General features: G+C 45.4%; 1 protein-coding gene across 30 annotated transcripts in view; it reads left to right on the top strand.

Moving 5' to 3' along the window:
• Nucleotides 1-26,441, top strand: part of MTMR3 (myotubularin related protein 3) — a 203,298-nt gene that overhangs the window by 162,648 nt on the left and 14,209 nt on the right. For all 30 annotated transcript variants that reach the window (XR_010592866.1, XM_065568426.1, XM_005278810.4 and 27 more), the window contains 8 exons: nt 13,476-13,681; nt 13,907-14,038; nt 17,346-17,457; nt 18,498-18,693; nt 19,050-19,235; nt 21,635-21,805; nt 23,114-23,259; nt 24,019-25,417. Coding sequence is in view for 29 of the 30 variants with exons in the window: in XM_065568426.1 (XP_065424498.1) it covers nt 13,476-13,681; nt 13,907-14,038; nt 17,346-17,457; nt 18,498-18,693; nt 19,050-19,235; nt 21,635-21,805; nt 23,114-23,259; nt 24,019-25,417 (2,548 nt within the window). In the remaining variant the exon portion in view is untranslated. The remainder of the gene's footprint in view (nt 1-13,475; nt 13,682-13,906; nt 14,039-17,345; nt 17,458-18,497; nt 18,694-19,049; nt 19,236-21,634; nt 21,806-23,113; nt 23,260-24,018; nt 25,418-26,441) is intronic.

Here is a 26,441-nt window from a genome sequence, read left to right as displayed (position 1 = left end):
AAATTAGCCCATGAAGATCATTCCTAGTTTGAGATTTACTGTCTCATGAAAGGGAAACAAGATCATTCAAGGAATCACACATTAGCCTCTGAGTCGTCTTACATTTCCTCCTTTTTTTCAAGTAAGAAAGTAGTTATATGCTCCATGTACATTTCAGGGGCCTCATCCCATATACTGTTCTGGGAACAAATATATCCTTTACAGCACAGACTAACTTTTAAGACCTTACTCATTTGATTTTTAGGATGAAAAGTCCCTAAATAAAATGTGGTATATCTACTTTTTTATGGTTTTATATACAGGCTTGAACCCAGAATACATTTAGAATTAGATTGTGCCTTTCACATAAGTGTGTCACAGCAGGCAGTGTAGGAAACATTGCAGAGGTGTGCAAGGAAAGCATACTTATTTCACTACCACTTAGGAGAATGCAGCATCTATGTATGGGAAAATAGCCAAGTATCTGCCCCCACACCTCCTCCCCCCGGCCTTTTTGAGGTGCCTTGCATTACAGGGGCACCAACAGAGATCGATTGTTCACTTAGGAGAGCACAGGGACTCAAACTGAGGTTGGCCCATGCATAAAGAGTACAACAGGAAGAAAAGGCTTCTCCCCTCCTATATACCTGCATGAAAACTACGCATAATCTGGTCCCCACACCCTTTCGTATTCTACACCTTCATAGAATCTGTCTGTGTGACCACTCAGTATTTTATTTTTAAAATTAAGCCCAGTGGATAAAGCTTTCTCATGTTTGTTTTTTCTCCTCTATATAATACAAAAGGCCTCTTGAGATTTAGTGACAGATTTTGAAGGGATTTAATGAATCATTGTTTGAATACCCCAGTAGCGCATAATCAACCAATGATAGGGGTAGCAGTAGCCTTTTTCTTAGCTTTAGAAAAGAGAGAAACGGAACCCCACTGATGGGGCTTTTCTTTCGACCAATGGTTTTCAATCTTTTTTCATTTGCGGACCCCTAAAAAATTTTGAATGGAGGTGCAGCGCCCTTTGGAAATTTTTGTCTGCAGACCCTCAGTGGTCCACGAACCACAGGTTGAAAACCACTGCTTTAGACGGTTAGAGATGTTTTTATGACCACTAATCTCATTGCCTTCAAGTCAGACTTAAAGATACATCTCCACCCCTTTGGTTTTCCCTCATCAAAAGTAATAATGATTATTAAAATCCTTCTAATAACTGATCTCAAATACTCCCTTATACCATAGGATTGTGTGTGTGGAGGGAGGGGGAACTGTTCATTTTCTTTTCTTGTGAAGCACTTAAATGAAGAGGCCAGATTTCCCAAGTGCTCTGCACCCAGCAGCTCCCATTATTCTCAAGTGCTGAGCACTTTTAGAAATCTAGATACCTACTGAAGTGCCTAAATGGAAGCTGTTCGGTGCTGAGCACCTTTGAAAATCTAGCCCTCAACATACTTTGTACAATTTGCTTCTTTGGGGGTCAGAAAATCAATAAACAATCAGAGCCAAACAGCGTGCATTTTGGGAGCAAATACTGAGATAGTTTAAAGGGTTTCATCCCCTCCCCACATACTTGTTTTCCTAAAACCGTGGGAACCTATCTGGGAGGGAGAGATACTGAATAGTCTTTTGTCCATTTCACATTCTCCGAGGTCACCACCTATACAAGTAGCATGATTTTTACTGTTGCAGGAAACAGGGGTACTTAGAAATTGGACAGATCCTGTACTTGCTAAATTATGTGGGGAGTGGATTGCAATAATGATTTGTTAGGTTGTTAGTTGTAGCAGTTATTTATCAAAACGTTGCTAAAGTCAAGATAGAAGAAGGCACCTAGTGGGTTTATTGTGCTCAAAGAGGTTGCTCTGACATGAGGAGGAAGATAACCTAATGAGTGACTATTATCAAGTCCCTGTTTGGAGGGCTGCATATTGGTTAGGCTCCAGAAGGGTAGGAAGTTAAAATTAAATAATTTTTGTTCTCTTTCCACTAGTGGATGGTTCAGCTCTTTGAAAACTGACTGTAAAAATGGCATCATCTTATTCAGATGTGTTCCCTGTGTGAATCGGTCAGATTTTAGTGACAAATCTAGTTGTTTACTACTTTTTATTTCTGTGGACAGCAGACAGTTAGGTGGGCATGAGCTGGCTTGGATTCCTTTTTGTACATCACCCACAGGACTGTTTGGTAATTTCCAGTTACAGGGGAGTCAGTTACACCTGTGCAAACTAGTCAGTAGTATTAGGGTTTTACATTTGTTAATGAGCCCACCCTTCAGCCTACAGGTTCTTTAATACTAGTGATGATACACAGTGAGGCAAGAACTCAGTCACAGATAAAAAAGCAGGATTGTTGATGAACGCATGAAAAATTATATATGTTATATATTATATATATCATGTGTATAATGATGAAATCTGAGGCCACATATAGAGGAAGGTGAATTAGCTTATCTCTTAAATGGTAGAATTAGATTCTTCACATACATTAAAAAATGTTTTTCATTTTTTCTTTTTTTTTATTGTTCAAAAATATGGTAAGAAGATGATAAGCAGAAAAGGACCTGGGGATTACAGTGGACGAGAAGCTGGATATAAGTCAAGAGTGTGCCCTTGTGGCCAAGAAGGCTAACGGCAATTTGGGCTGTATAATTAGGGGCACTGCCAGCAGATTGAGGGACATGATGGTTCCCCTCTATTCGGCATTGGTGAGGCCTCATCTGGAGTACTGTGTCCAGTTTTGGGCCCTACACTACAAGAAGGGTGTGGAAAAATTGGAAGGAGTCCAGCAGAGGGCAACAAAAATAATTAGGGGGCTGGAGCACATGACTTATGAGGAGAGCGGAGGGAACTGGGATTGTTTAGTCTGCAGAAGAGAAGAATGAGGAGGGACTTGATAGTTGCTTTCAACTATCTGAAAGGGGGTTCCAAAGAGGATGGATCTAGACTGTTCTCAGTGGTACCAGATGACAGAACAAGGAGTAATGGTCTCAAGTTGCAGTGGGGGAGGTTTAGGTTGGATATTAGGAAAAACTTTTTCACTAGAAGGGTGGTGAAATACTGGAATGGGTTACCTAGGGAGGTGGTGGAATTTCCTTCCTTAGAGGTTTTTAAGGTCAGACTTGACAAAGCCCTAGCTGGGATGATTTAGTTGGGGATTGGTCCTGCTTTGAGCAGGGGGTTGGACTAGATGACCTCCTGAGGTCCCTTTCAACCCTGATATTCTATGATTCTGTGATCATTAATAAAGATGTTGAACAAAACCAGCCCCAGCACCGACCCCTAGGGCATTCCTCTTGATACCGGCTGCCAACTAGACATAGAGTCGTTGATCACTACCCATTGAGCCCGACAATCTAGCCAGTTTTCTATCCACCTTATAGTCCATTTATCCAATCCATACTTTTTTAACTTGCTCGCAAGAATACTGTGTGAGACCGTATCAAAATCTTTGCTAAAGTCAAGATATATCACATCCACCGCTTTCCCCATATCCACAGAGCCAGTTATCTCATCATAGAAGGCAATCAGGTTGGTCAGGCATGACTTGCCCTTGGTGAATCCATGTTGACTGTCCCTGATCACCTTCCTCTCCTCCAAGTGCTTCAAAATGGATTCCTTGAGGATCTGCTCCATGATTTTTCCAGGGTCAGAAGTGGGGCTGACTGGCCTGTAGTTCCCCGGATTCTCCTCCTTCCCTTATTTAAAGATGGGCACTATATTTGCCTTTTGCCAGTCATCCGGGGCTTCCCCCGATTGCCACGAGTTTTCAAAGATAATGGCCAGTAGCTCTGCAATCACATCAGCCAACTCCCTCAGCACCCTCGGATGCAGTGCATCCGGCCCCATGGACTTGTGCATGTCCAGCTTTTCTAAATAGTCCTTAACTTGTTCTTCACCACTGAGGGCTGCTCACCTCCTCCCCATACTGTGCTGCCCCATGCAGCAGTCTGTGAGCTGACCTTGTCTGTGAAGACTGAGGCAAAAAAAGCATTGAGTACTTCAGCTTTTTCCACATCATCTGTCACTAGGCTGCCTCCTTCATTCAGTAAGAGTCCCATACTTTCCCTGACCACCTTCTTGTTGCTAACACACCTGTAGAAACCTTCTTGTTACCCTTCACATCCCTTGCTAGCTGCAACTCCAGTTGTGCTTCCTGATTACACCCCTGCATGCTGGAGCAATATTTTTATACTCCTCCCTAGTCATCTGTCCCAAGTTTCCACTTCTTGTAAGCTTCCTTTTGTGTTTAAGCTTACCGAAGATTTCTCTGTTAAGCCAAGCTGTTCACCTGCCATATTTGCTATTCTTTCTGCACACCAGGATGGATTGTTCCTGCGCCTCAATAAGGCTTCCTTAAAATACAGCCAGCTCTCCTGGACTCCTTTCTCCCTCATATTAGCCTCCCAGGGGATCCTGCCCATCAGTTCCCTGCGGGAGTCCAAGTCTGCTGTTTTGAAGTCCAGGCAGGGCCGGCTCTGGCTTTTTTGCTGCCCCAAGCAAAAAAAAAAAAAACCTGCAGGGCGGCCGAAGCCAGGGTGCAGGGGGACTCCCTGCACTGCAGACATGCCCCGGCTAGCGGGGGGGGGGGGGGGGGGGGAGGGGCGGGAACGGGGGGAGAGAGAGAAGGGGGGTGGCCAGGGCTTCAGCGGGGTGCTCGCCATGCGGCCCCGACCACCGTGCTGCCTGCCGGGAGGGCTCCACGCCACTCCGGTCGGCGGGGAGGGAAGGATGCAGGCTGCCCTGCCGGGCTTGCTGCAGACCTGGTACCGTCTGGGGCAGACAGAGCGCGCAGCCCACTCCCAGCAGGGTACTCCCCTCCTCCGCGCAGCCGCACCCTACAGGACTGCTGGATCAGTGAACAAAAAAAAAAAAAAAAAAAAAACGGCCGTGCCACCCTAGGATTGGGCAGAATGCCGCCCCGTAGAATCTGCTGCCCCAAGCACGAGCTTGCTCGACTGGTGCCTGGAGCTGGCCCTGAGTCTAGGGTCCGTATTCTGCTGCTCTCCTTTCTTCCTTGTGTCAGGATCCTGAACTTGACCATCTCATGGTCACTTCTGCCCAGGTTGCCACCCACTTCTACTTCCCCCACCAATTCTTCCCTGTTTGTGAGCAGCAGGTCAGGAGGAGCACGGCTCCTAGTTGATTCCTCCAGTACTTGCACCAGGAAGTTGTCCCCAACACACTCAAAAACTTCCTGGATTGTCTGTGCATTGCTGTATTGCTCTCCCAGCAGATGTCAGGGTGTTTGAAATCCCCCATGAGAACCAGGGTCTGTGATCTGGAAACTTCTGTTAGTTGTCTGAAGAAAGCCTCGTCTACCTCATCCTCCCTGTCTGGTGATCTATAGCAGATGCACACCACGACATTTCTAAACTTAACTCTAAACTCTCGCCTCTAAACTTAACCCAAAGACTCTCAACGGGCTCTTCTCCAGTTTCATACTGGAGCTCTGATGTCACTGGTAGGCTTCAAACTTACTTTTAAATACAGTAACTCCTCACTTAACGTCATCCCAGTTAATGTTTAGTTGTTACATCGCCGATCAATTAGAGAACATGCTAATTTAAAGTTGCACAATGGTCCCTTCTAACGTTGTTTGGCAGCCTCCTGCTTTGTTCACTGCTTGCAGAAAGAGCAGCCCATTGGAACTAGCTTAGGGTTACCATATTTCCACAAGCAAAAAAGAGGACACTGCGGGGGGAGGAGCCCCACTCTAGACCCACCCCTGCCCCACCCCATCCACTCCCTCCCACTTCCCACCCCCTGATTGCCCCCCTCAGAAACCCCCCCCCCGTTCCTTGTCCCCTGACTGCCCCCTCCTGGGACCTATGCCACTAACTGCCCCCTAGGACTCCACCCCCATCTAAGCTGCCGTGCTTGTCCCCTGACTGCCCCCTCCTGAGAACCACCCACCCTCACTGCCCCCCTACGACCCTACCTGTCCCCTGACTGCCCCGACCCTTATCCACACCCACACCCCATATTCACCCCCCCGCCCCCAGACAGACCCCCGGGGACTCCCATGCCCTATCCAACTGCTCCCCGCCCCCTGACAGGACCCCCAGAAGTCCCGACCATCCAATCCCCTCTGCTACCTGCCTGCCTCAACCCCTCTTCACACCCCTGCCCCCCTGACAGCCCCCCCAGAACCCCAGACCCATCTAACCCCCCCTGCTCCCTGTCCCTGACTGTCCCAACCCCTCTCCACACCCCTGCCCCCCTGACAGCCCCCCCAGAACCCCAGACCCATCAACCCCCCCCGCTCCCTATCCCTGACTGTCCCTACCCCCCGACAGCCCCCCCAAAACTCCCGACCCATCCAACCCCCCCTCCCTGTCCCCTGACCAGGGCCGGCTTTAAAAAGCCCAGGAATCGGGCTGTGCTCTGGCCGGAGCTCCGGCCGGGGTTGCGGGGCTTGGAGCCGGACTGGAGGTGCTTGGCCGGGGCTGGGCTGGCGCGCTCGGCCGGGGCTGGGGCCCGAGCCGGGCCAGTTTCACTGCTGGGGCCCAAGCCGGGCTGGTGCCTGGGGTGCTCGGCCGGTGCTGGGCTGGTGCTGCTGGGGCCCGAGCCAGGCCGTGCCGGGGTGCTTGGCTGGTGCCGGGGCCGCCGCCCTGGGGCCCGAGCCGGGCTGGGGCCGCCGGTCGCCGCTCGGCCCGGGCCGGAGGGAGCCGTGCGGCCAGGGCCGCGCCTCCCCGGAGATCTCCTCTTCACGCTCCCCCCCCCTCCCGCCCCAGCTTACCTGCTGCTGCCTCCCGCTTGCCCCTGCTTCTTTTCAGACTTCCCGCGAAGCTCTGATTGGCGGGAAGCAGGGGAGGGGGAGGAGCAGGTGGGCGGAGCGTTCAGGGGAGTGGAGGAGAGGGAAGACAGCTGCGGGGCTGGACAGCGTGGTAAGGCTGCAGGGGATGGGAGGAGCCGGGAAGGGGCTTTGGGTGCCCAGTGGCGCTTGGCCGCCGCTTTTCTGTCTATAAATAGCCGACCGGGGGGAAATCCCGGACATTTTTAGATTTTTAAAATCCCCCCCGGACGGCTATTTATAGACCGAAAAGCCAGACATGTCTGGGGAAATCCGGACATATGGTAGCCCTAAACTAGCTGCTGGGGGCTTCGAACCAGGGTGGGCCGGCAGCCCCCCTATCAGCTCCCCTAAGTTCCCTGTGTGGCAGCCGCCCAGCAGGCTATGAACTGCCGGGCAGTTCAGCTGTCCCTCCCCCCACTGCCCTGTGCTGCTCCTGCTCTCTGCCCTGGAGCTGCTCCCAGGAGCCTCCTGCTTGCTGTGCAGAGAGGGGTGAAAGAAGGATGCTAATGTCAGGGTGTCCCCGTTCCCCTGCTCCTGTACCCCACCTCCACAAAGCGGGGTGGGGAGGGACACGCTTTGGCAGCAACTGCTGTCTCAACTTGCTGATCTACCTAAAAAGGCAATGTAGTTAGAGTGGGGTCAGCATACTTAAAAGGGCAATGCGCACCACACACACACACACACAGTCTCTCTCTGCCATGCTGTGTCTCCTCCCTCCATTCGTGCTACCTTGTAGAGTGTGAGGGTACGTTAACAACACTGTGTTAACCCTTGAGGGCTCAGTCGAGTGCTAGTTCATCATTTAGCAGTAAGATATTCCCTGGGAAATATCCCACCCTCTGACTTCACCACCTCAACTAAGTTTCACAGTATAGTCTTTTGTCTGTCGAAAAAAAATTCCCTGGAATCTAACCCCCCCTATTTACATTAATTCTTATGGGGAAATTGGATTCGATTAACATCGTTTCACATTTTTCAGGAACATAACTACGACGTTAAGCGAGGAGTTACTGTATATCAGTAAAACCACATGTTCAACAGATGCCTATATATATTGTGGCTAGGGAAACTTAAAGTTCAGCATTTTATTTTAATCACAGAAAAACATGGATTTTTATGGTTTTTTATCAGAGAATTTGGGGTGGTTTTTATCACATAAAACTAGGATTCCTGATTATAATGGAAACATGTTTTCTCCCTGCATGTGGGCGGTACCTGTTGTAAATCTAGCTCCATTCCAATGGTCTCTGCTTTGTTTCTAGTAATGGTTGCTGTTTTTTCCTTTCAATATATGAATGTTATTTGAAATAATTACAGAAAGAGCTATCAAGATACAATTTTAAAGTGCAGTGTGCCTCCACTTCTCCCAGAATATATTACAATCTTAGGATATGGCAAATGTGAAGCCTAAACAGGTTGTCAGAGTTTCTAAACATTTAGCATGAAGCAACCTGTGCCAGCTCCTGGTTTGGTCTAGTAGGGACACTACAGTGTTTGTTACCTGTAACAACTAGTTGACACAAATTTAATAACCCTGGGAACACATTTTAAACAAGTTCATTTCATCTGCCTGAACATGTCTCAGGGTATGTGTTCACTGTAGTTAGACATCCACGGCCGGCCCAGGACAGCTGACTCGGGCTCACAGGGCTCGGGCTAAGGGGCTGTTTGAATCATAGAATCATAGAATATCAGGGTTGGAAGGGACCTCAGGAGTTCATCTAGTCCAACCCCCTGCTCAAAGCAGGACCAATTCCCAACTAAATCATCCCAGCCAGGGCTTTGTCAAGCCGGGCCTTAAAAACCTCCAAGGAAGGAGACTCCACCACCTCCCTAGGTAACGCATTCAGCCTCTCCTCATAAGTCATGTGCTCCAGCCCCCTAATAAAAAATAAATTAATGGAGATATCCTATCTCCTAGAACTGGAAGGGACCTTGAAAGGTCATCAAGTCCAGCCCCCTGCCTTCACTAGCAGGACCAAATACTGATTTTTCCCCAGATCCCTAAATGGCCCCCTCAAGGATTGAGCTCACAACCCTGGGTTTAGCAGGCCAATGCTCAAACCACTGAGCTATCCCTCTACTGATTATAGTGTAGACACTCAGGCTGCAGTGAGCTCTGGGACCCTCCCACCTCGCAGTGCCCTAGAACCTGGGCTCCAGCCTGAGCCGCCCTGAGTGTCTACACCGCAATTAAACAGCCCGGAATAGAAGCCCCATGAGCCTGAGTCATCTGGCACAGCCCAGCTGCAGATATTTAATTGCAGAGTGGACATACCCTAAGAAAGTTGAGGTCTAGGCCAGGAGTTCTCACAACAAATTTTTTGGTGGCCTCAGAGTGCAGCCTCCAACTCTCACTGGTGGCCGCACTGACAATTTTTTCCTAAAACACTTAATTAGTTTTAGAAAAAAAAAACAATTAAATATGCACAGATTCACATCCAAATCATTGTAATGTATATTTGTAGGGTTCTTTGGCAGACTCAATAACGAAAATAATGCTGCCTCCCCCTTCGGCCCCCCCGGCCAGGGCTTAGTGGGTCCTGGGGCTTGCTGTGAAAAATGATATTTGTATATTTGTTAATATCACAGCATATTTACTAGCTACCTGGGAGGCTATGGAAAGTGATAAGTGATATTAACGAACATAGAAGGATCACTTTTCACAGATAGCTAGTAAGTCTGCTGTGAAAAGTGATACTTGCATGTTTGTTAATATCACTTTTCTCAGCAAGCCCCAGGACCCATTAAGACCTGGATGGTGGGGGCCGAAGCGGTTAGGCTGCAGGGGCCAGAGGCAATGGGTGCGGAACAGGGGGGCCCCAGGGCAATGGGGGGGAATGGATGCAGGGCTGGGGCGGCAGCAGGAGCCCAGGGTAATGGAGGGGGAAGGGGTGAATGCGAGGCCAGGAAAGCAGCAGGGTCCTGGGAGGGGGAGATGGATACAAGGGCATGGGAGGCAGCGGGGGCCAGGGGCAATGAGGGTGGATGATGAGCCCCACTGTTGCGTGGCCATAGCCAGGGCCTGGTGTCTGCGGCCATGCAGCCAGGGCCAAGGCTCAGTGCCCACAGCCAGAACCCGGAGCTAGGGACAGGAATTGCATGGCTGAACCCAGGGATCAGAGCCTGCTGCCAGGCAGCTGAAGCTATGGGTCAGCACCCAGGGCTAGTGCCTGCCGCCACACGGCCAGAGCCCGGAGCCGGGTGCTGGAGCCAGGAGTCAGTGCCTGCTGCTATGTGGCTGGAAACAGCACCTGCTGCTGCGCGGCCAGGGCCAGGGGTCGGCACCATGTGGCAGGAGCCTGGGGACAGAGCTGTGGGTTGACGCCTACTGCTGTGCAGCTGGGGCAGGGGATCAGCACTAGGCCCACGTGGCTGGAAACTGGGGCCAGCACCTGCCACGGCATGGCCAGAACTGGGGGCCAGAAGCCGACTGAAGCTCTGCGGCTGGGGGTCAGTACCTGCTGCCCTGCAACCAGAGCCAGGGGTTAGTGCCCAAAGTCCCGTGCTTGGTTGGAGCCTGCTGCCGTGCGGCTGGGCTGGGGGTCAATGCCTGTGGCCAGCGCCTGCCACTGCGCGACCGGAGCTTGGGACTGGAGCCGGGAGCCAGCACCTGATGCCACGCAGCTGGAACCAGGGGCTGGAGGCTGAAGCCCCGCAGCTGGAGGCCGGGGCCATGTGGCCAGAGCCAGGGGAGGGGGGTGTCAGTACCCGCTGCCCCACGGTCCGAGCCTGGGGCCGGAGCCAGGTTCCTGAATTCCCACTACTGGAGCCTGCCGCCCAACCCCCGCTTCCTCCAAGGTGTGTCAAGAACTCACCTTGCTCCTCCAGTGTTGTGCCCCAACTCTCTCCAGAGGCAGTGCAGGGCTACGCATCCAGGAGCAACAAAGAGGGAGGGGGAGGGGCCGATGCTTTGCTTCCCTGCCCCCATCACCGCCCGGGAGGTTGTGGTGGGTGCATTTGAGAAATGTTGGTCTAGGCAATGGTTACAGACCTGCAAGTTCAGGTAGGGCTTCTTGCTGATAAAGGGTATTATAGATCTGCAGGTTTACTTTAGATTTGGCCTAATGATTCAAAACATTTATAGGCCTACTGTTTCATGCAATTTGCTATTTAGAGGGGATTAAAAACCTGTTGGTCCAAGTGAAGCTTGTTTCTGGCAAGAAAATTGGTAAAATACCTTCCTTTAATGTGCCTTAAGAAGATGAAACTAGAGTTGATGCATGCATGCTTTTCAAACGTGGATTCTAGCTCTGACAGTGCTCCTTGGCATATGTGGCCTTGCTTTAGGGGAACCTTGTTTAAGGAATGTGTATCTGCAATTTGCCTGAAATGAAACAGAAATAAACTCTATGTAAATAAGTAGTAGTGTGATCCAGTGGATACAATACTAAACTGGTGGTCAGAAGACATGAGTCCTGTTCTTGAATTCTACTTTGGGTTCACCATCTGCAAAATGGTAATAATGATACTTAAACCTCCTTTGTTAACATGCATAGAGATCCTTTGAATGCAAAATATTAGTGAAATTCAAGGAGAGTTTTGTAGAGACTATCTAGCCAGATGTAAACCCTTTGATGGATGGAAGTGAGAGTATGTATCCCATTGGCAGCAGTAGGATGCACCAGCACTTAGAAAATAACAAAAAGGCAAATGTCATTATATTTAAAAAAACAAAACACTTTTGAATTTTTTGTTTATACAGGCAGTGGAAGTGGTTCTCCAGAAGCTTGTTTAAAAACAACATGTTTGTGGTGGTCAGATGCCTTCCCTTTATATCAAAATCTTCGCTTTATTTGTAATAAAATTGAAAATTAGTTGAGACTTTAAAGTAAACTGTTGTTCATATTTACAAAGATTATATAGACTTGGAGAAATTTTGTTGTAAATAAACAAAACTAATTTTACTGTGAGTTTGTCATTGCCCAATAAGCACCAGATAAACAGCCACTTTCAATCACTCCTTTCTTCGGTGATCTCACTGTCACATGACATACTATATTGATAGTGTCACCTCTCTCCCTGACTTTCTAGTCCTCTGCACCATTATGCATACACAGAGCTTTTATAGTTTATATCACTTGCATTTTAGAGGCAGTAGAAATATCCCAGTAACAAAGAGTATTTTATTCTTTAAAGTTTGCTGGTTGACATCTGTAGCAAATTTTACTGCTGAGGTGCTTTGTTACTTACAAACTAAATCTTGCACACATCCAGTTCTAGGATCCTGCTAACCCTTACTCACACAAGGAGTCCTTACTCATGCACATACATCCACTTAGGTCAATGGAACTGCTTGAGTGAGTAAGGACTAATCACATGAGTACAGGTGTACAGACTCAGGCTCTTAATTTTCCATAATGACACTTGTTTTCTTGTGACTGATCTGTCCTCATGAAGCACGTGAAAAGTTTAGTTGCAGCACAACACTGAATACAGGGAAATCTTGTCTCTGCAGCACCATCACCAGCCTGGTACGAGAAGCCCCCAGATTCAGGAAATGTCTGTGTTACTTTTTAAACAACTCTTGTCATATTGTGATCAGTGTTGAGAGGCTACAAAGGGAACCCCATCCACCTGCTGTCTGTTAGAGAAATGGTAGTATTTGTCATAAAGGAATCTTGAGAAAGGGGAGTAGTCCTGGGAGAGACAGGGCAGGGAAGAATATAATACGGAAAATTCCCCTTGTGCTTTTATAGTCTCCAATCTAGTTTCTCTTATAATTACTCAGAAGCATTTCTCTTCACTGACAGGAATGTGGAGGGTATGTCTATACTGCAATAAAACACCTGCAGCTGGCCAGTGTCAGCTCACCTGGGTCAGCCACAGGTGTTTTAATGCAATGTAGACATACCCTTAGTCAATATTTTCAAACAAGGCGCATATAACAAGCCTCAGAAAAAGCCAAGCTATAGATATTTAACATCCCTTGTGAAAAGGTGGGAAATGAGCTATTTTCCTGTTGCCAGTGCAATAATACTTGCAGTACAGAACCAATGCAGAATCTGTATGTCTTTACAAGAACACCCAGGGCACAGTGAGGGCTCACAAGAGGACACTGTCCATGCACAGAAATAAGTCTTCAAGTTATGCTTAGGCATAATCATACAGCAGGCACACCAAGGTCTACAGGTTCACCCCCCTTCTGAGATCTGGGGTATGTCTACACTGCAATTAAAAACCTGCAGCTGGCCTGCACCAGCTGACTCAGATTCATGGGGCTCGGGCTGCAGAGCTGTTTAATTGCAGTGTAGACATCTGGGCTTGGGATGGTCTCCGTGCTCGGGCTGAAGCCTGAGCCCGAACATCTACACTGCAGTTAAACAGTCGTGTAGTCAGAGCTCTGTGAGTCCGAGTCAGCTGGCACAGGCTAGCTGCGGGTGTCTAACTGCAGTGTAGTCATATCCCTGGGCACCAAGAGTGACTTATGTTTGACTGTCATATTTAATCCTTTCATATTACAGCAATTGACTCAACTATCTTACAAGTGTGGAACACGTTCCTGTGGAGTATCCTTGGATTCTATATAAATCTGTAGGGTATATGTGCCTCTAAAACACTGATATGATGTAAAACTCTGCAGTGAGCTAGTTAATTTCTAATGTTCTATGTGGTTTAGTTTCTACTGAGTCTTTTATTTAGGGCACTAATGTGATGGGTATAGTTAGCTGTTCTTACTCTTTCCTGTGTAGGCACCAGTGTAATGGGGCAGTAATTTCCCGTTGTGGACAGCCCGAGGTCAGCTGGTGGGGCTGGAGAAATGCAGATGATGAACACCTTGTCCAGTCAGTGGCCAAAGCATGTGCCTCAGACGCTAGGTCCAAAAGCAGCAAATTAATGAATGGAAACTGTTCCAGAGACTTCTCCAATGGAGGGGACCTCTCTGATGTGGAATTTGGTGAGTTCATCAGCCCATCCATTTCTGAAATGGCTAGAGCTTTGTATGTGAGTGTGATCTCCTGTGTATAGTATAAGATATGTGGGAGTGACTGTGTGTTTATAGAGTGTGTAGGATTCCTCTGTGCACAGTGCATGCACAGTGTGGTTCCTGTATGACGTTGTTGCAGATAGTGTTAAAAGTATTTGTTTAATTACTCTTTGGTTATCCTTTTTCTTTCCACAGATTCCTCAATTTCTAATGCTTCAGGAGCAGAAAGTTTGGCCATCCAGCCTCAGAAGCTTTTGATCTTGGATGCACGTTCTTATGCAGCTGCTGTGGCTAACAGAGCCAAAGGTGGCGGCTGTGAGTGCCCAGGTAAGTAGTGTTTATATCACTTTCATATCAGTTTATAGATCAGCTTGACAAAGCTCTGGCTGGGATGATTTAGTTGGGGATTGATCATGCTTTGAGCAGGGGGTTGGACTAGATGACCTCCTGAGGTCCCTTCCAACCCTGATATTCTATGATTCTATGATTATATGAAGGTAGTCAAAAGGACAGATACACATTTAAAGGGACATGGGGCTCGTCTACAGCAAGGGGTTTTGCACCATGAAGTGTAGTTACAACAGTGTTGCAAGCCTTTAGAGTCACATGGCTGCAAGCCAAAACTTTTTACACTGGTGTAATGCATTGCATGAAAGTTTGTATCAATATAGCTATCAGTGATCATGAAAACTCAATGTAGTCAGCCTGTACTTACTTGAAAGGGACAGAGTTAGTTGCCAGTTGATGCTGTGCTTCAAAGTGTAAGACTAAATCAGTAACAATATACAATTAACACTGAACTATGTACAGTATGTTGAATAGTCTTTCTTCACTGAATCATATATTTAAACTTACATGCAATATAAAAACACACTAAAGATTAATGTATAGACTAACTATAAAAATACAAGAGAAAACCCAAAACAAAACTCAATAAACCATAGTGGGTAATAGTGTTGCAGGATTGTTATACATGGGGAAACTTCTTTGCAGAGACACAGCACTCTTAGTATTTCTGGAACAGCTCCCATATATAAATGTAATTAAAATACTTATTTATCCTGCATTTGTGAAGTTTACCAAGGATTATTACGTTCCATGTTCTTTGTCACCATTTGTGAATTGTGGGTAGTATGAGCAGGAAGCTTTTTGATGACCATTAGCAGATGGGAATACATCCTGGTTAAATTCCATCATTGGAGAATATGGGAGAATACCAGACAGGAAAATTACAGGTAGGAAAGGCAAAGCTATTTCAGTAATATCTAAGGTGGCCCTCTGAGATCTTTGACCAGAATAGCTGCACTTTGGGGCATAGCTGCTGGTGGTGAGAGAGGAAGTTTAAATGTCCATGTAGCTTCCAAAAAGTATAAAGGAACTCATGATTAATGGAATGAAATGTCTAAATGGAAAGCACAATGCAGTACAGCAACTTACCTTGAGTTTCAAGATGAGGATGCTTGAACAGTTTGTAGGGAATTTCCAGACAGCTATGTTAGCTTCATTAAATTTGATACCCACATCTTGGTCACATTTTTAATAAAATACAGTCAATCCAACAGTACACTCTGGAGATGAAGTCAGAATACAACCATTAAGTGTAACAGCCTTTGTAAGGAGCAGTTTGTTGGCCTTTCACAGACCATATGCTTCATCTTCAAATATTGATGACTTTAAAAAAATAATTTGGATATTGTCTTCATGGCTCAGAAAGGGCCACATTATCCCTGGCTTTAGCATGGTGATTAGAGGTGGTAGAGGAAAGATGCCTTCTTCCTCGCTCTACGCAAGGGCTAGGGATTGTGCGCTCCATGCACTCATAGGATGCAATCCTTCCTAAAGAGGTCCCTGAAGAAGAGGGGCCCTCCGCACTGCCTTTGGAGCTAGCAAGGCATGGCAGGGTGCAGGGAGGGCACATTACAGGAAATGGTTCATCCTGTGCACTCTCCTCCACATCAGGGCATTTGGTGGGGAGCGGAAGATGGTGCCTCCTGGAGCTCCTCATGGGGCAGTACTGCTCCACACCATTCCCAATGTAGATCACTGGCTAAATGGCACCATCTGGTTCTAAAGTTTAGCCTGAAAGATCTGGGATATGCGTACAATACTATTTACGTTCGGATCAGCAATTAACCCTGTTGAATTTTGTGGATCTCTCTCCTCAGTTTGTAGCAGAATAAAAGAGTATAAAGTCAAAGAGTTGCACGCAATATTTACTGGCTTGCAAATTGCACCAAATCATCCAGGCTGTGTGAGCTAAAGGGTAGATCTCCAGGAGCTCTGGGATCTAATTTATGTGGTCTACAGATGCAAGCACAAAGTTGGAGGCATCTGTTAAAGTCCTCTGTGTGTGTGTCAGATGTGCCTGTGGTCCAGGAAGAAGACCATACTAGTAGGCCAAACGTGATAGAACTGCAGCCTGATATTATTTAAAGTCCATTCCCTCAGGACATAGAGTGTATTTCATATAAGGCAGTTTATTTAATCTGCCAATCAACTGGTCAGATGCATAGTACAGAAGTAAGATAAACTTAGGGATGGTCATCTAAAGGGCATGATCCTGAAACATGCTGAGCCTGAGCACTTCCTATGAGTATCTGCACTGATTCTGCCAACCCATCTAGGGTGAATAGTTTGAGTATAGACTACAGGTTTGTCCAGAGGAAAGCTTCTTAGGACTTGCAGAAATAGTCCCTTCCATTCTCTGTCTACTGCAGCCTTGAGTATTTCTCATCTGAGTAAAAAGAAGAACAGGAGTACTTGTGGCACCTTAGAGACTAACAAATTTGTTAGTCTCTAAGGTGCCACAAGTACTCCTGTTCTTCTTTTTGCGGATACAGACTAACACGGCTGCTACTCTGAAACCTCTCATCTGAGTGACACTTGTCACTTCCACAGAGTAGATGGGGTGAAGTAAATAACCTCTTTGGTCTTTCCAAGAGGTAAGGAGAAATAAATCATCTTTAATTTTAAGGTTTAAGGACAATCATGAATTGACAGTCATTTTCAGATTGCTCAGTCTTTTTAGAGCATTGTATAACTTCTAGCAGTGTAATACCACTACCCCTATGGGGAGCTGTCTGTGCACTGCTTCTTGTGGTATGAAATGGAACAGTAAAAAAACAAACAACCTTTTGCCAATAGACGTCTCTCTGGACCTGAACACCGCTACTATCCTGGCCCTGGCCCTCTGCTTAATAGACATTGCCAGACATACACCAAATTGTGTGCTAGTTCTTTTATGGTGTAAGTCAGTTTGGAAACCAGTTCTGCAGAGGTGAAAAGATAATGCATTAACCTGTTGTTTCACCTAATAGCAGACAGCAAGGAAGATTCATAAGTCTGCACAGTGACTTAGATCTCCATCATAAATTCAGTAGAGAAGCAAGCACATGTATTTTCTTTATATTGTCACAATAGTTACCAGTACTTTCAGTTTTTCCACCATTTGTTGTAATGTCTGGAATACCAGCTGAAGTCCAAGCACAAATTTTTGTCTACAGGGATTGTGTTAAACACCACTATTTCATCAGTCCACAACTGCAGCAGTTTGTTTTTATAGAAAAGCTGCTTTTTTAACTTAATATTCATGTTGTTTTTAATTCCTCCTCTTGGTTTTTATAATTTTCTACAGAGTATTATCCAAATTGTGAAGTGGTGTTCATGGGGATGGCAAACATCCATTCTATCCGGAAGAGCTTTCAGTCGCTGCGCTTGCTCTGCACACAGATGCCAGACCCAGGAAAGTAAGTGGGCATTTGAGTCTTAAATTATATATTTGTGTCTAACTCTCATTCTTCCCCTGATATTTTCTAGACTGAATTAAGCAGGTGTTTGTTCTTCCACAGCCTTCTCTTTGTAAACATGCTACAGTTATATTTTTCACTTCATATAGCTTGAGCAAAAGGAAGTTACTGACTCATTAATTCTAAAATGGAGATAGCAAATAAGACTGGGATCAAAATTGGATCCTTTGCTTTAATATTAGAGTGTATTACTGTCAGGTGGGCTTGGTTAGTCTCATCTGTGCATCCTGCAATATTTCAGCTTTCCCCTGATTTTCTAAAACTGCTATTGTAACATGCTATCTAACCCCAGAAGTGTGTAGCAGCCTGACTTTCCTTTGAAAGGCACTAGTGTTGCTCCATGAACTTACCACATGCCTAATATCCTCACCCTGGAGACCCAGCCCATCATTTCCATGGTATAACTGACCTCCAGTGACAATAATTGAGGGGTCTTCTGACTGTGAATCTTCCCCAGAACACTGCAGCATTTCAACGCTCTTTCCTCTAACAGTTTCTCCTGGTTCTTCATTTGCTGCCATGAACCTTTCACATTCACTGTCTGTATTCACTGTCTGTATTTCCTGCAAACTTGTGAGAGCATTAACAAGATAATTTAAGTGAAAAATAGATTCAAGGAAAGCATTATTTAGTACTATAATAGGAGTTTAATTATGATCACTCTAATTTTTTTTAATTCAAAGATCTCAGCTGGGAAACATTAAAGAGAGCAAAAAGAACAGGAGTACTTGTGGCACCTTAGAGACTAACAAATTTATTAGAGCATAAGCTTTCGTGGGCTACAGCCCACTTCTTCGGATGCATATATCATCCGAAGAAGTGGGCTGTAGCCCACGAAAGCTTATGCTGAACTAAATTTGTTAGTCTCTAAGGTGCCACAAGTACTCCTGTTCTTTTTGCGGATACAGACTAACACGGCTGCTACTCTGAAACCTGTCATTAAAGAGAGCATAAACTATCCTCCCTTGGTTTTTCTTTAGTTGGTTATCAGCACTGGAAAGTACCAAATGGCTGCAGCACTTGTCTGTGCTTCTGAAATCTGCACTATTGGTAGTGCATGCAGTAGACAGAGACCAGCGACCAGTCTTGGTGCACTGCTCGGATGGCTGGGACCGAACCCCACAGATAGTGGCACTGTCCAAACTGCTGCTAGATCCATATTACAGGACCATAGAGGTTTGTAAACCATCCATTGATGCATGGGAGGACGGCTGAGTTTGGGTTTCTTTGCAGATTAATAGGGAAGGCTATGAATGATTGAACTCAGGTTTCCTCATCTGAAAATGTACTAATGTTATCACCAGTCTTGCTGCATCTGATGGATGCTATTGAGTGATATGGTGGGTTAATTGTGAAGGGAATTAAATAGAAGAAAAGCAAGTTGAAAGAAAACATGATTAATTCTGAAAAGAAATCAGGTATATTAAGCATGAATACTTCCCATGAGACATCTCAGACTGTGTCCTGGAGAATTGTTGCATTTGGACTGACAAAAAATCTGGAGACCTTCAACTACACTTTCTTTCCCTCAGGGTTTCCAGGTGCTAGTGGAGATGGAATGGCTGGATTTTGGCCACAAGTTTGCAGATCGCTGTGGCCATGGTGAGAATTCGGATGACCTAAATGAGCGCTGCCCAGTATTTTTACAGTGGTTGGACTGCGTCCATCAGCTCCAGAGGCAGTTCCCTTGCTCTTTCGAGTTTAACGAAGCATTCCTTGTGAGTTGTGGCTTGAGAGATTACTGTTTTATTAAATACTTCTAAACCAGTAGACAGAGCTAACACACTGAATAGCCCTGAGGGGTTTCCGATTTTCCCATCTACCTTATGTCACAGTGCAGCCTGATAAACAGATGTGACAACTGTTGAGCCTTGTCTGGCAGACAAAACCACTTGTCTTCATGGAATCTGTGATCAGTTCTCTCTGAAAGCAGGGATGGGGCCTTTTAGGACTTCCTTTAAACTTTAAATAAAGAAAGAAATCATGTCCTGGATTCAAATGTCCACAGAATAGGGACAGCCCAGGTAATGGCAATGCAAACTTCCCCAGCACTTCTCCGCTACGCTATTTCATCCTGACTTGGAGAAGATGTCTCTAAGAGCAAGAAGGAGTTTCCATTCTCTTTCTCTGCCTAGAAAGTGTGGCTTTTCTGATATTGACAACTGTCCTCTGAGAAGTTTGGCTAAGGCTACTGAAGTCCCATCTCAAGGGCACCAAGCCAGTCACATCCTTATTGTTAGTCACAACTACATGGATGGATTTGAACTGGCAATCTAGAGGAGAAAGTTTCTATAATGTTTCACCAATCCCCTGCGTAATTCCATCTTCTGGTCTTTTTAGAGCTGAAGGCCCTAATCCAGCAAAAACAACAAGGAGTCTGGTGGCACCTTAAAGACTAACAGATTTATTTGGGCATAAGCTTTCATGAGTAAAAACCTCACTTCTTCGGATGCATAGAGTGAAAGTTAAAGTTACAGGTCTGTAACTTTCACTCTATGCATCCGAAGAAGTGAGGTTTTTACTCACGAAAGCTTATGCCCAAATAAATCTGTTAGTCTTTAAGGTGCCACCAGACTCCTTGTTGTTTTTGTAGATACAGACTAACACGGCTACCCCCTGATACTAATCCAGCAAAGCAGTTAAGCATGTGTTTAACTTTTAACACAAGTAGTTCTGTTGAAGTCATTTGGACTATTGACATGCTTAAAGATAAGTACATTCTTAAGGGCTTTGCTGGATTGAGGCTATAGTGTGGAGTGAGCTACAATCTAGATTGGATGAGCTTCCTGTGTCTCCATTTGTGCCACAAGACAGAAGATGGTGTGGACTGCACTCTCAGCAAGTTTGCAGATGACACTAAACTGGGAGGAGTGGTAGATACGTTGGAGGGTAGGGATAGGATACAGAGGGACCTAGACAAATTAGAGGATTGGGCCAAAATAAATCTGATGAGGTTCAACAAGGACAAATGCAGAGTCCTGCACTTAGGATGCAAGAATCCCATCCACTGCTATAGACAAGGGACCAAGTGGCTAGGCAGCAGTTCTGCAGAAAAGGACCTAGGGGTCACAGTGGACGAGAAGCTGGATATGAGTCAACAGTGTGCCCTTGTGGCCAAGAAGGCTAACAGTATTTTGGGCTGTATAAGTAGTGGCATTGCCAGCAAATTGAGGGACGTGATCGTTCCCCTCTATTCAGCATTGGTGAGGCCTCATCTGGAGTACTGTGTCCAGTTTTGGGCCCCACACTACAAGAAGGATGTGGAAAAATTGGAAAGAGGGGGCTGGAGCACATGACTTATGAGGAAAGGCTGAGGGAACTGGGATTGTTTAGTCTGCAGAAGAGAAGAATGAGGTGGGATTTGATAGCTGCTTTCAACTACCTGAAAGGGGGTTCCAAAGATGATGGATCTAGACTGTTCTCAGTGGTACCAGATGACAGAACAAGGAGCAATGGTCTCAAGTTGCAGTGGGGGAGGTTCAGGTTGGATATTAGGGAAAAAAATTTCACTAGGAGGGTGGTGAAGCACTCGGTTACCTAGGGAGGTGGTGGAATCTCCTTCCTTGGATGTTTTTAAGGTCAGGCTTGACAAAGGCCTGGCTGGGATGATTTAGTTGGGGTTGGTCCTGCTTTGAGCAGGGGTTGGACTAGATGATCTCCTGAGGTCCCTTCCAACCCTGATAGTCTATGATTCTTTGATAACCTATTATTGCCAGCTCTGTGCTTTTTTACTTTATTGATGTTATGTGACAGCTGTGTCAAAAATTCCCTTCTCTACCATTTCCTCCAGGGCCCTGGTTTCAGTATGTAAGTTTTAGACACAGCATGTAAATAAACATGCAACCTTTAGGTTCTATTTCCTCCTAACATTTTATATAATTCAAATATGATGGTGCATAATGGAGAGGAGCCCATTGTGCTGGTATGTTCTTGTCATTAGCTTTCTAAGAAGGCATGCAAAAAATGCTAAATAGATGTATATGGCATCCTCCACAAAAGCGTTACATATACAGCCTCACATGAATGGTAGATTAATTGCCTCTTAAGCATGAAAGTTATATCTTTCACATACACCATATATGCTGCCGTATGACTCTATCTGTATTGGTCTGTACAGGTCAAATTGGTGCAGCACACCTACTCTTGCCTCTTTGGTACATTCCTGTGCAACAATGCGAAGGAGAGAGGAGAAAAACATACTCAGGAAAGGACATGTTCTGTCTGGTCTCTGCTGCGGGCAGCAAACAAAGCCTTCAAAAACCTGCTTTACTCCTCCCAATCAGAAACTGTATGTATCATTCATTCCCCACCACCTGTGGGAGAGTCCCTTTAGGGATTCTGCATTACAACTGTGGGAGTGGGGGAAAGTGACTGTCCCAAAAATATCCACCTCAAGGAAGCATCCCAGTGATTCCTGTGGGTGATGATTTGACTTTGCCTGTTGCATGAATGTACTGCCTAAAGATAACTGTGAAACTCCTTGCCAGAGGATCTTGTGAAAGACAAGATTATAACAGGGTTCAAAAAAGAACTAGGTAAATTCATGGAGGATAGGTCCATCAATGGCTATTAGCCAGGATGGACAGGGATGGTGTCCCTAGCCTCTGTTTGCTAGAAGCTGGGAATGGGCAACAGGGGATAGGTCACTTGATGATTACCTGTTCTATTCATTCCCTGTGGTGCACCTGGCATTGGCCACTGTCAGAAGACAGGATACTGGGCTAGATGGACCTTTGGTCTCACCCAGTATGGCCGTTTTTATGTATATTCTTATGGATATGCCTCAACTTACCCAGTGGATAGTTACCATTTGAGTGCCATAGCAAGGTTTTATGTTTGAATAGCCTTAGCTAACCTCTGCTATGCCATGCATTCCCACACCACCAGAGCCATCTTTCTGAAGCATTTACATTACATTGTCTTCAGCAGACCACTGGGACATACCAAATGCAGCCATAGAGAGTATCTCTATGTCAGATATATGCTGTATTCCTTGTAATAAAATATTTTGTGTGCTTGACAAGATATGGTTACCAACAAGAGATCTCTGTCAAGTTACCCTGGGGGGATAAGAGTTGTGTCATAAGATATCTTAAATTCCCAGATAATTTTGTCAAAAAACTGGCATAACAAAAAATGTTATGGAAGTCTTTAAACATATCTAATTTCATCACATTCACTTTTTCAGTTAGTTCTCCCATAGTAAAAAACTCTCACGAGGGACTTGGGGGAGAGAGGCACAGTCATCTTTATGTATATTTGATAGAATAATATGTTAGGCATTCAGATATTGTGGTGATGGGCATGCTATAAGAACCTGTAGAGAACTGTTAAAATGTCATCGTGTTTATGGAAGTAAAGATTTTTCTATGTTATTTAAACCCTTCCCCTCCCAAAATCCCCATATCTGAAGGAAAGGATAACAACTTGATAGCTACGAGTAAATTATTAAAAATGCCATTGTTGCTACTTAGACCCCAAATCCAGTAGAACCTCTGGACTGCGAACCTGAGCTGTAAAACTAGAGTAGCAAAATTCCTGGAGAGAGACAGGTTAATGTTCCTAAACATGAACATGCCACATTTTCTCTTTCTAGGTGCTGTATCCAGTGTGTCATGTGCGTAATTTAATGCTCTGGAGTGCTGTTTACCTACCATGTTCTTCCCCCTCCACCCCTGCTGATGACACCTGTGCCCCTTACCCAGTTCCAGGCTCCAGCCCTGAAGATCAGTCTCTGGGCAGGTGAGCCTAGAGCCCAGAAATCCCATCCTGTAAAGTAAGATCAACAGAGAATGTTGTGGGATTTAGGGAGAGGAGCACTTGGTGTGGGAGGGAGGTGTGGGACTGTTTAAATGACTAACAAAACCCCTGTGTGGTCATTTCAATTTTGAAAGTATTCAGCTTCTTGGATTGTTGTGTAACAAACACATTAGAGTAGAAAATAGGTTTGAAATAAATTAACAGATAAAACACAGTTCAGTATACGGAGTATCCCCAAATAACATCCCAGGTACTGTCCCCAGTTGCAGAATTTATTCTGCTTTGGTGTACTGCCTCTGTATTGTGGAGGCCAGAAAATATGGGATATAGCACCTTCAGGGCTGCCTTGCATTCGTTGTGCACACTGCTTTTTTCCTTGTATTACATTCATGTAACTACTGCTTCCCTTCTCTTTAGAGAAGCCTTTTCCAGTCAGATGATTCTGGGTGCATGCTAGTTAGGAAGTGGAGCTTTGGTGTGGAGGGATGATTCTGGGAACGTCTGAAGATTAGTTGAAGAGATTTTCTTGATGGAGAGAGAAGGCCAGATGGGACGGTGCTGGAGCAGCTTTGAACCATAAATGATCAGACTGTACTGTTAGATAAAACCGTAATGCATTGCAGAACTCCACGGTAGTGAGTGACTGGTTGTGATTTCAAAATGGGGAAGCTCATTAATAATAACCTGTGTAATTAAATATTTTAAAAAGTAACTTTTGATTCTGATTTTGTACCTCTGTAGGCTACCAAAGACAAGATCGTTTGACAATCTGACAACAGCCTGCGACAGCAACGTGCCTACAACTAACCGACGTAGTAGTGATCCCAGCCTAAATGAAAAGTGGCAAGAGCACCGTAGGTCTCTGGAGCTGAGCAGCCTTGGTAACCCAGGGGATGATCCATTTGATGGGGACAGCCTGAGCAAACAAGGCAGGGCTCTTGTTGGAGCAGAGCTTTCAGTTGCAGCTGGCGTGGCAGAGGGACAGATGGAGAACATTTTGCAGGAGGCCACCAAAGAGGATGTTGGTCTGGAGGAGCTCTTGAGGGGTACCCTGGAGACAACAGGCAAAGAGGATGAGGAGGAGGTTATCCTGGGTAAGGAGAACAGAACTGAACATCTTGATGGCTATGTTGATGGCCTCTATGAAAAGACTGAGATGGATACAGATAGTTTAATAAACAATCCAGTGTCCAATCCACATCCAGTTTCACAAGGTTCTTCTGAGCTTAAAAGACAACAGGAGGAGCCTATGGATCTCAGTAACAGTATCCAGAAGTTACTTCAGGTGAAAGGACTACAAACTGTCCCCTTGCAGAGTACTGTAAATAGTGACATTCAGAAGAATGTGGAGGAAGGTGTTAGTAGACTTAATATAGAAGCAGAGAGCCCTCCATTGCCCATCACAATCCAACATGAGGCAAAAACATCCAACATGGAAAGTTCTACCGAAACCTTGACAGAGAATGGAGCAAAGCAAGAGCTGATTCAGAAAGGCCCTCGCCACGGACCTCGTCTGATGGACAACAGTGCTGAAGAACTTTCTCAAACAACTGAAAACAGACCGGAGGGGGAAAACATGATAGAGCTACACAGACTGGGAACAAAAGTAAACAGGACTTCTAACAGCAGCAACACATACAGCTCAATGCCTTCCCCTTGTGCCTTGCCTTTAACTGAATGTAAAGATGAGATTGTGTGTAATGGGGAGCTGGAGACTGAGAACAAGGTGACAGAGAAACCTGCAGGATTTAGTATTACCCAGAAATACCCTGCAGCAAATGGACACTGTGTGAATGGAGAGGATGATAGGATCAAAGACTCTCTGAGCTGGCAGGTCTCTACAGCTAGTTGTAGTTCTGCTCAGTTTCACTTGAGGAACTTGCACCATAAGTGGGTGCATGGCCATTCTGGGAGGCAACAGACAGTTAGCAGCCCAGACCAACCCACCAGGAGCCACTTGGATGATGATGGGATGCCAATCTACACTGATGTTATCCAGCAGCGCCTGCGTCAGATTGAAACTGGGCATCAGCAGGAAGTGGAGATATTGAAGAAGCAAGTGCAGGAGTTGAGGAGCCGGTTGGAGAGCCAGTACCTGAATAGTTCACTACGTTTCAATGGCGATTATGGGGACGAAGTGGTAAGTGTAATAGTAATTCAGCCACTGCTGACAATAATGGATTGGTTAATCACATTTCTGGAGCCCACAGGACTAAGTCAGCTGTTTGGTAAGAAATATTGTTGTTTGGTTAGACAGTGAATTTTGGTTATGGTAATATTTTTTTTAAAGTCTCAGTCATGCCATGAGTGCAGGGGACTGGACTAGATGACCTCTTGAGGTCCCTTCCAGTCCTATGAGTCTATGCTGAAAAGAGCATGCTGTTCTCAATTTCAGGTGCAATCTCTTTATCGTGAAAGTGCAACTTACAAATGTAGATTTTTTTTTTCACATAACTGCACTCAAAAACAAAACAAGGTAAAACTTTAGAGCCTACAAATCCACTCAGTCCTACTTGTTCAGCCAACCACTAGACAAACAAGTTTGTTTACATTTACAGGAAATAATGCTGCTCACTTGTTATTAACAATGTCACCTGAAAGTGAGAACAGGCATTCGCATGGCATTATTGTAGCCAGTGTTGCAAGGTATTTATGTGCCAGATATGCTAACTATTCATAGGCCCTTTCATGCTTTGACTTGTAGATTGCACTATCTTTTATTAATCTTTTTTACAGTGCAAATATTTGTAATAAAAAATAATAATATAAAGTGAGCTTTGTATTCAGTTATAATTGAAATTAATGTATTTAAAAATGTAGAAAAACATCCACAAATATTTATGATAAATTTAAATTGGTATTCTTTCATTTAACAGTGCGATTAAAACTGTGATTAATCGCGACTATTTTTTTAATCTCGTGATTATTTTTTTTAATTGTTTGACCGTCCTAATTTACACACACCGTTGGTGTGCTGTAGAATGAGGCTAATCACGGTGTCTTTACACAGTTTTTGCTGTGCCCATAAAATGGTTGAGAGAACTTTTTAAACATTTACCTATAATTTATTGGGCCAGATCTATAGGACTGGCTGGAATGATTTAGTTGGGGTTGGTCCTGCTTCGAGCAGGGGGGTGGACTAGATGACCTCCGGAGGTCTCTTC

This window comes from Chrysemys picta, chromosome 15, assembly GCF_011386835.1.
Source record: "Chrysemys picta bellii isolate R12L10 chromosome 15, ASM1138683v2, whole genome shotgun sequence".
Taxonomy (NCBI): Eukaryota; Metazoa; Chordata; order Testudines; family Emydidae; genus Chrysemys; species Chrysemys picta.
This window is presented reverse-complemented; position numbering and strand designations above follow the sequence as displayed.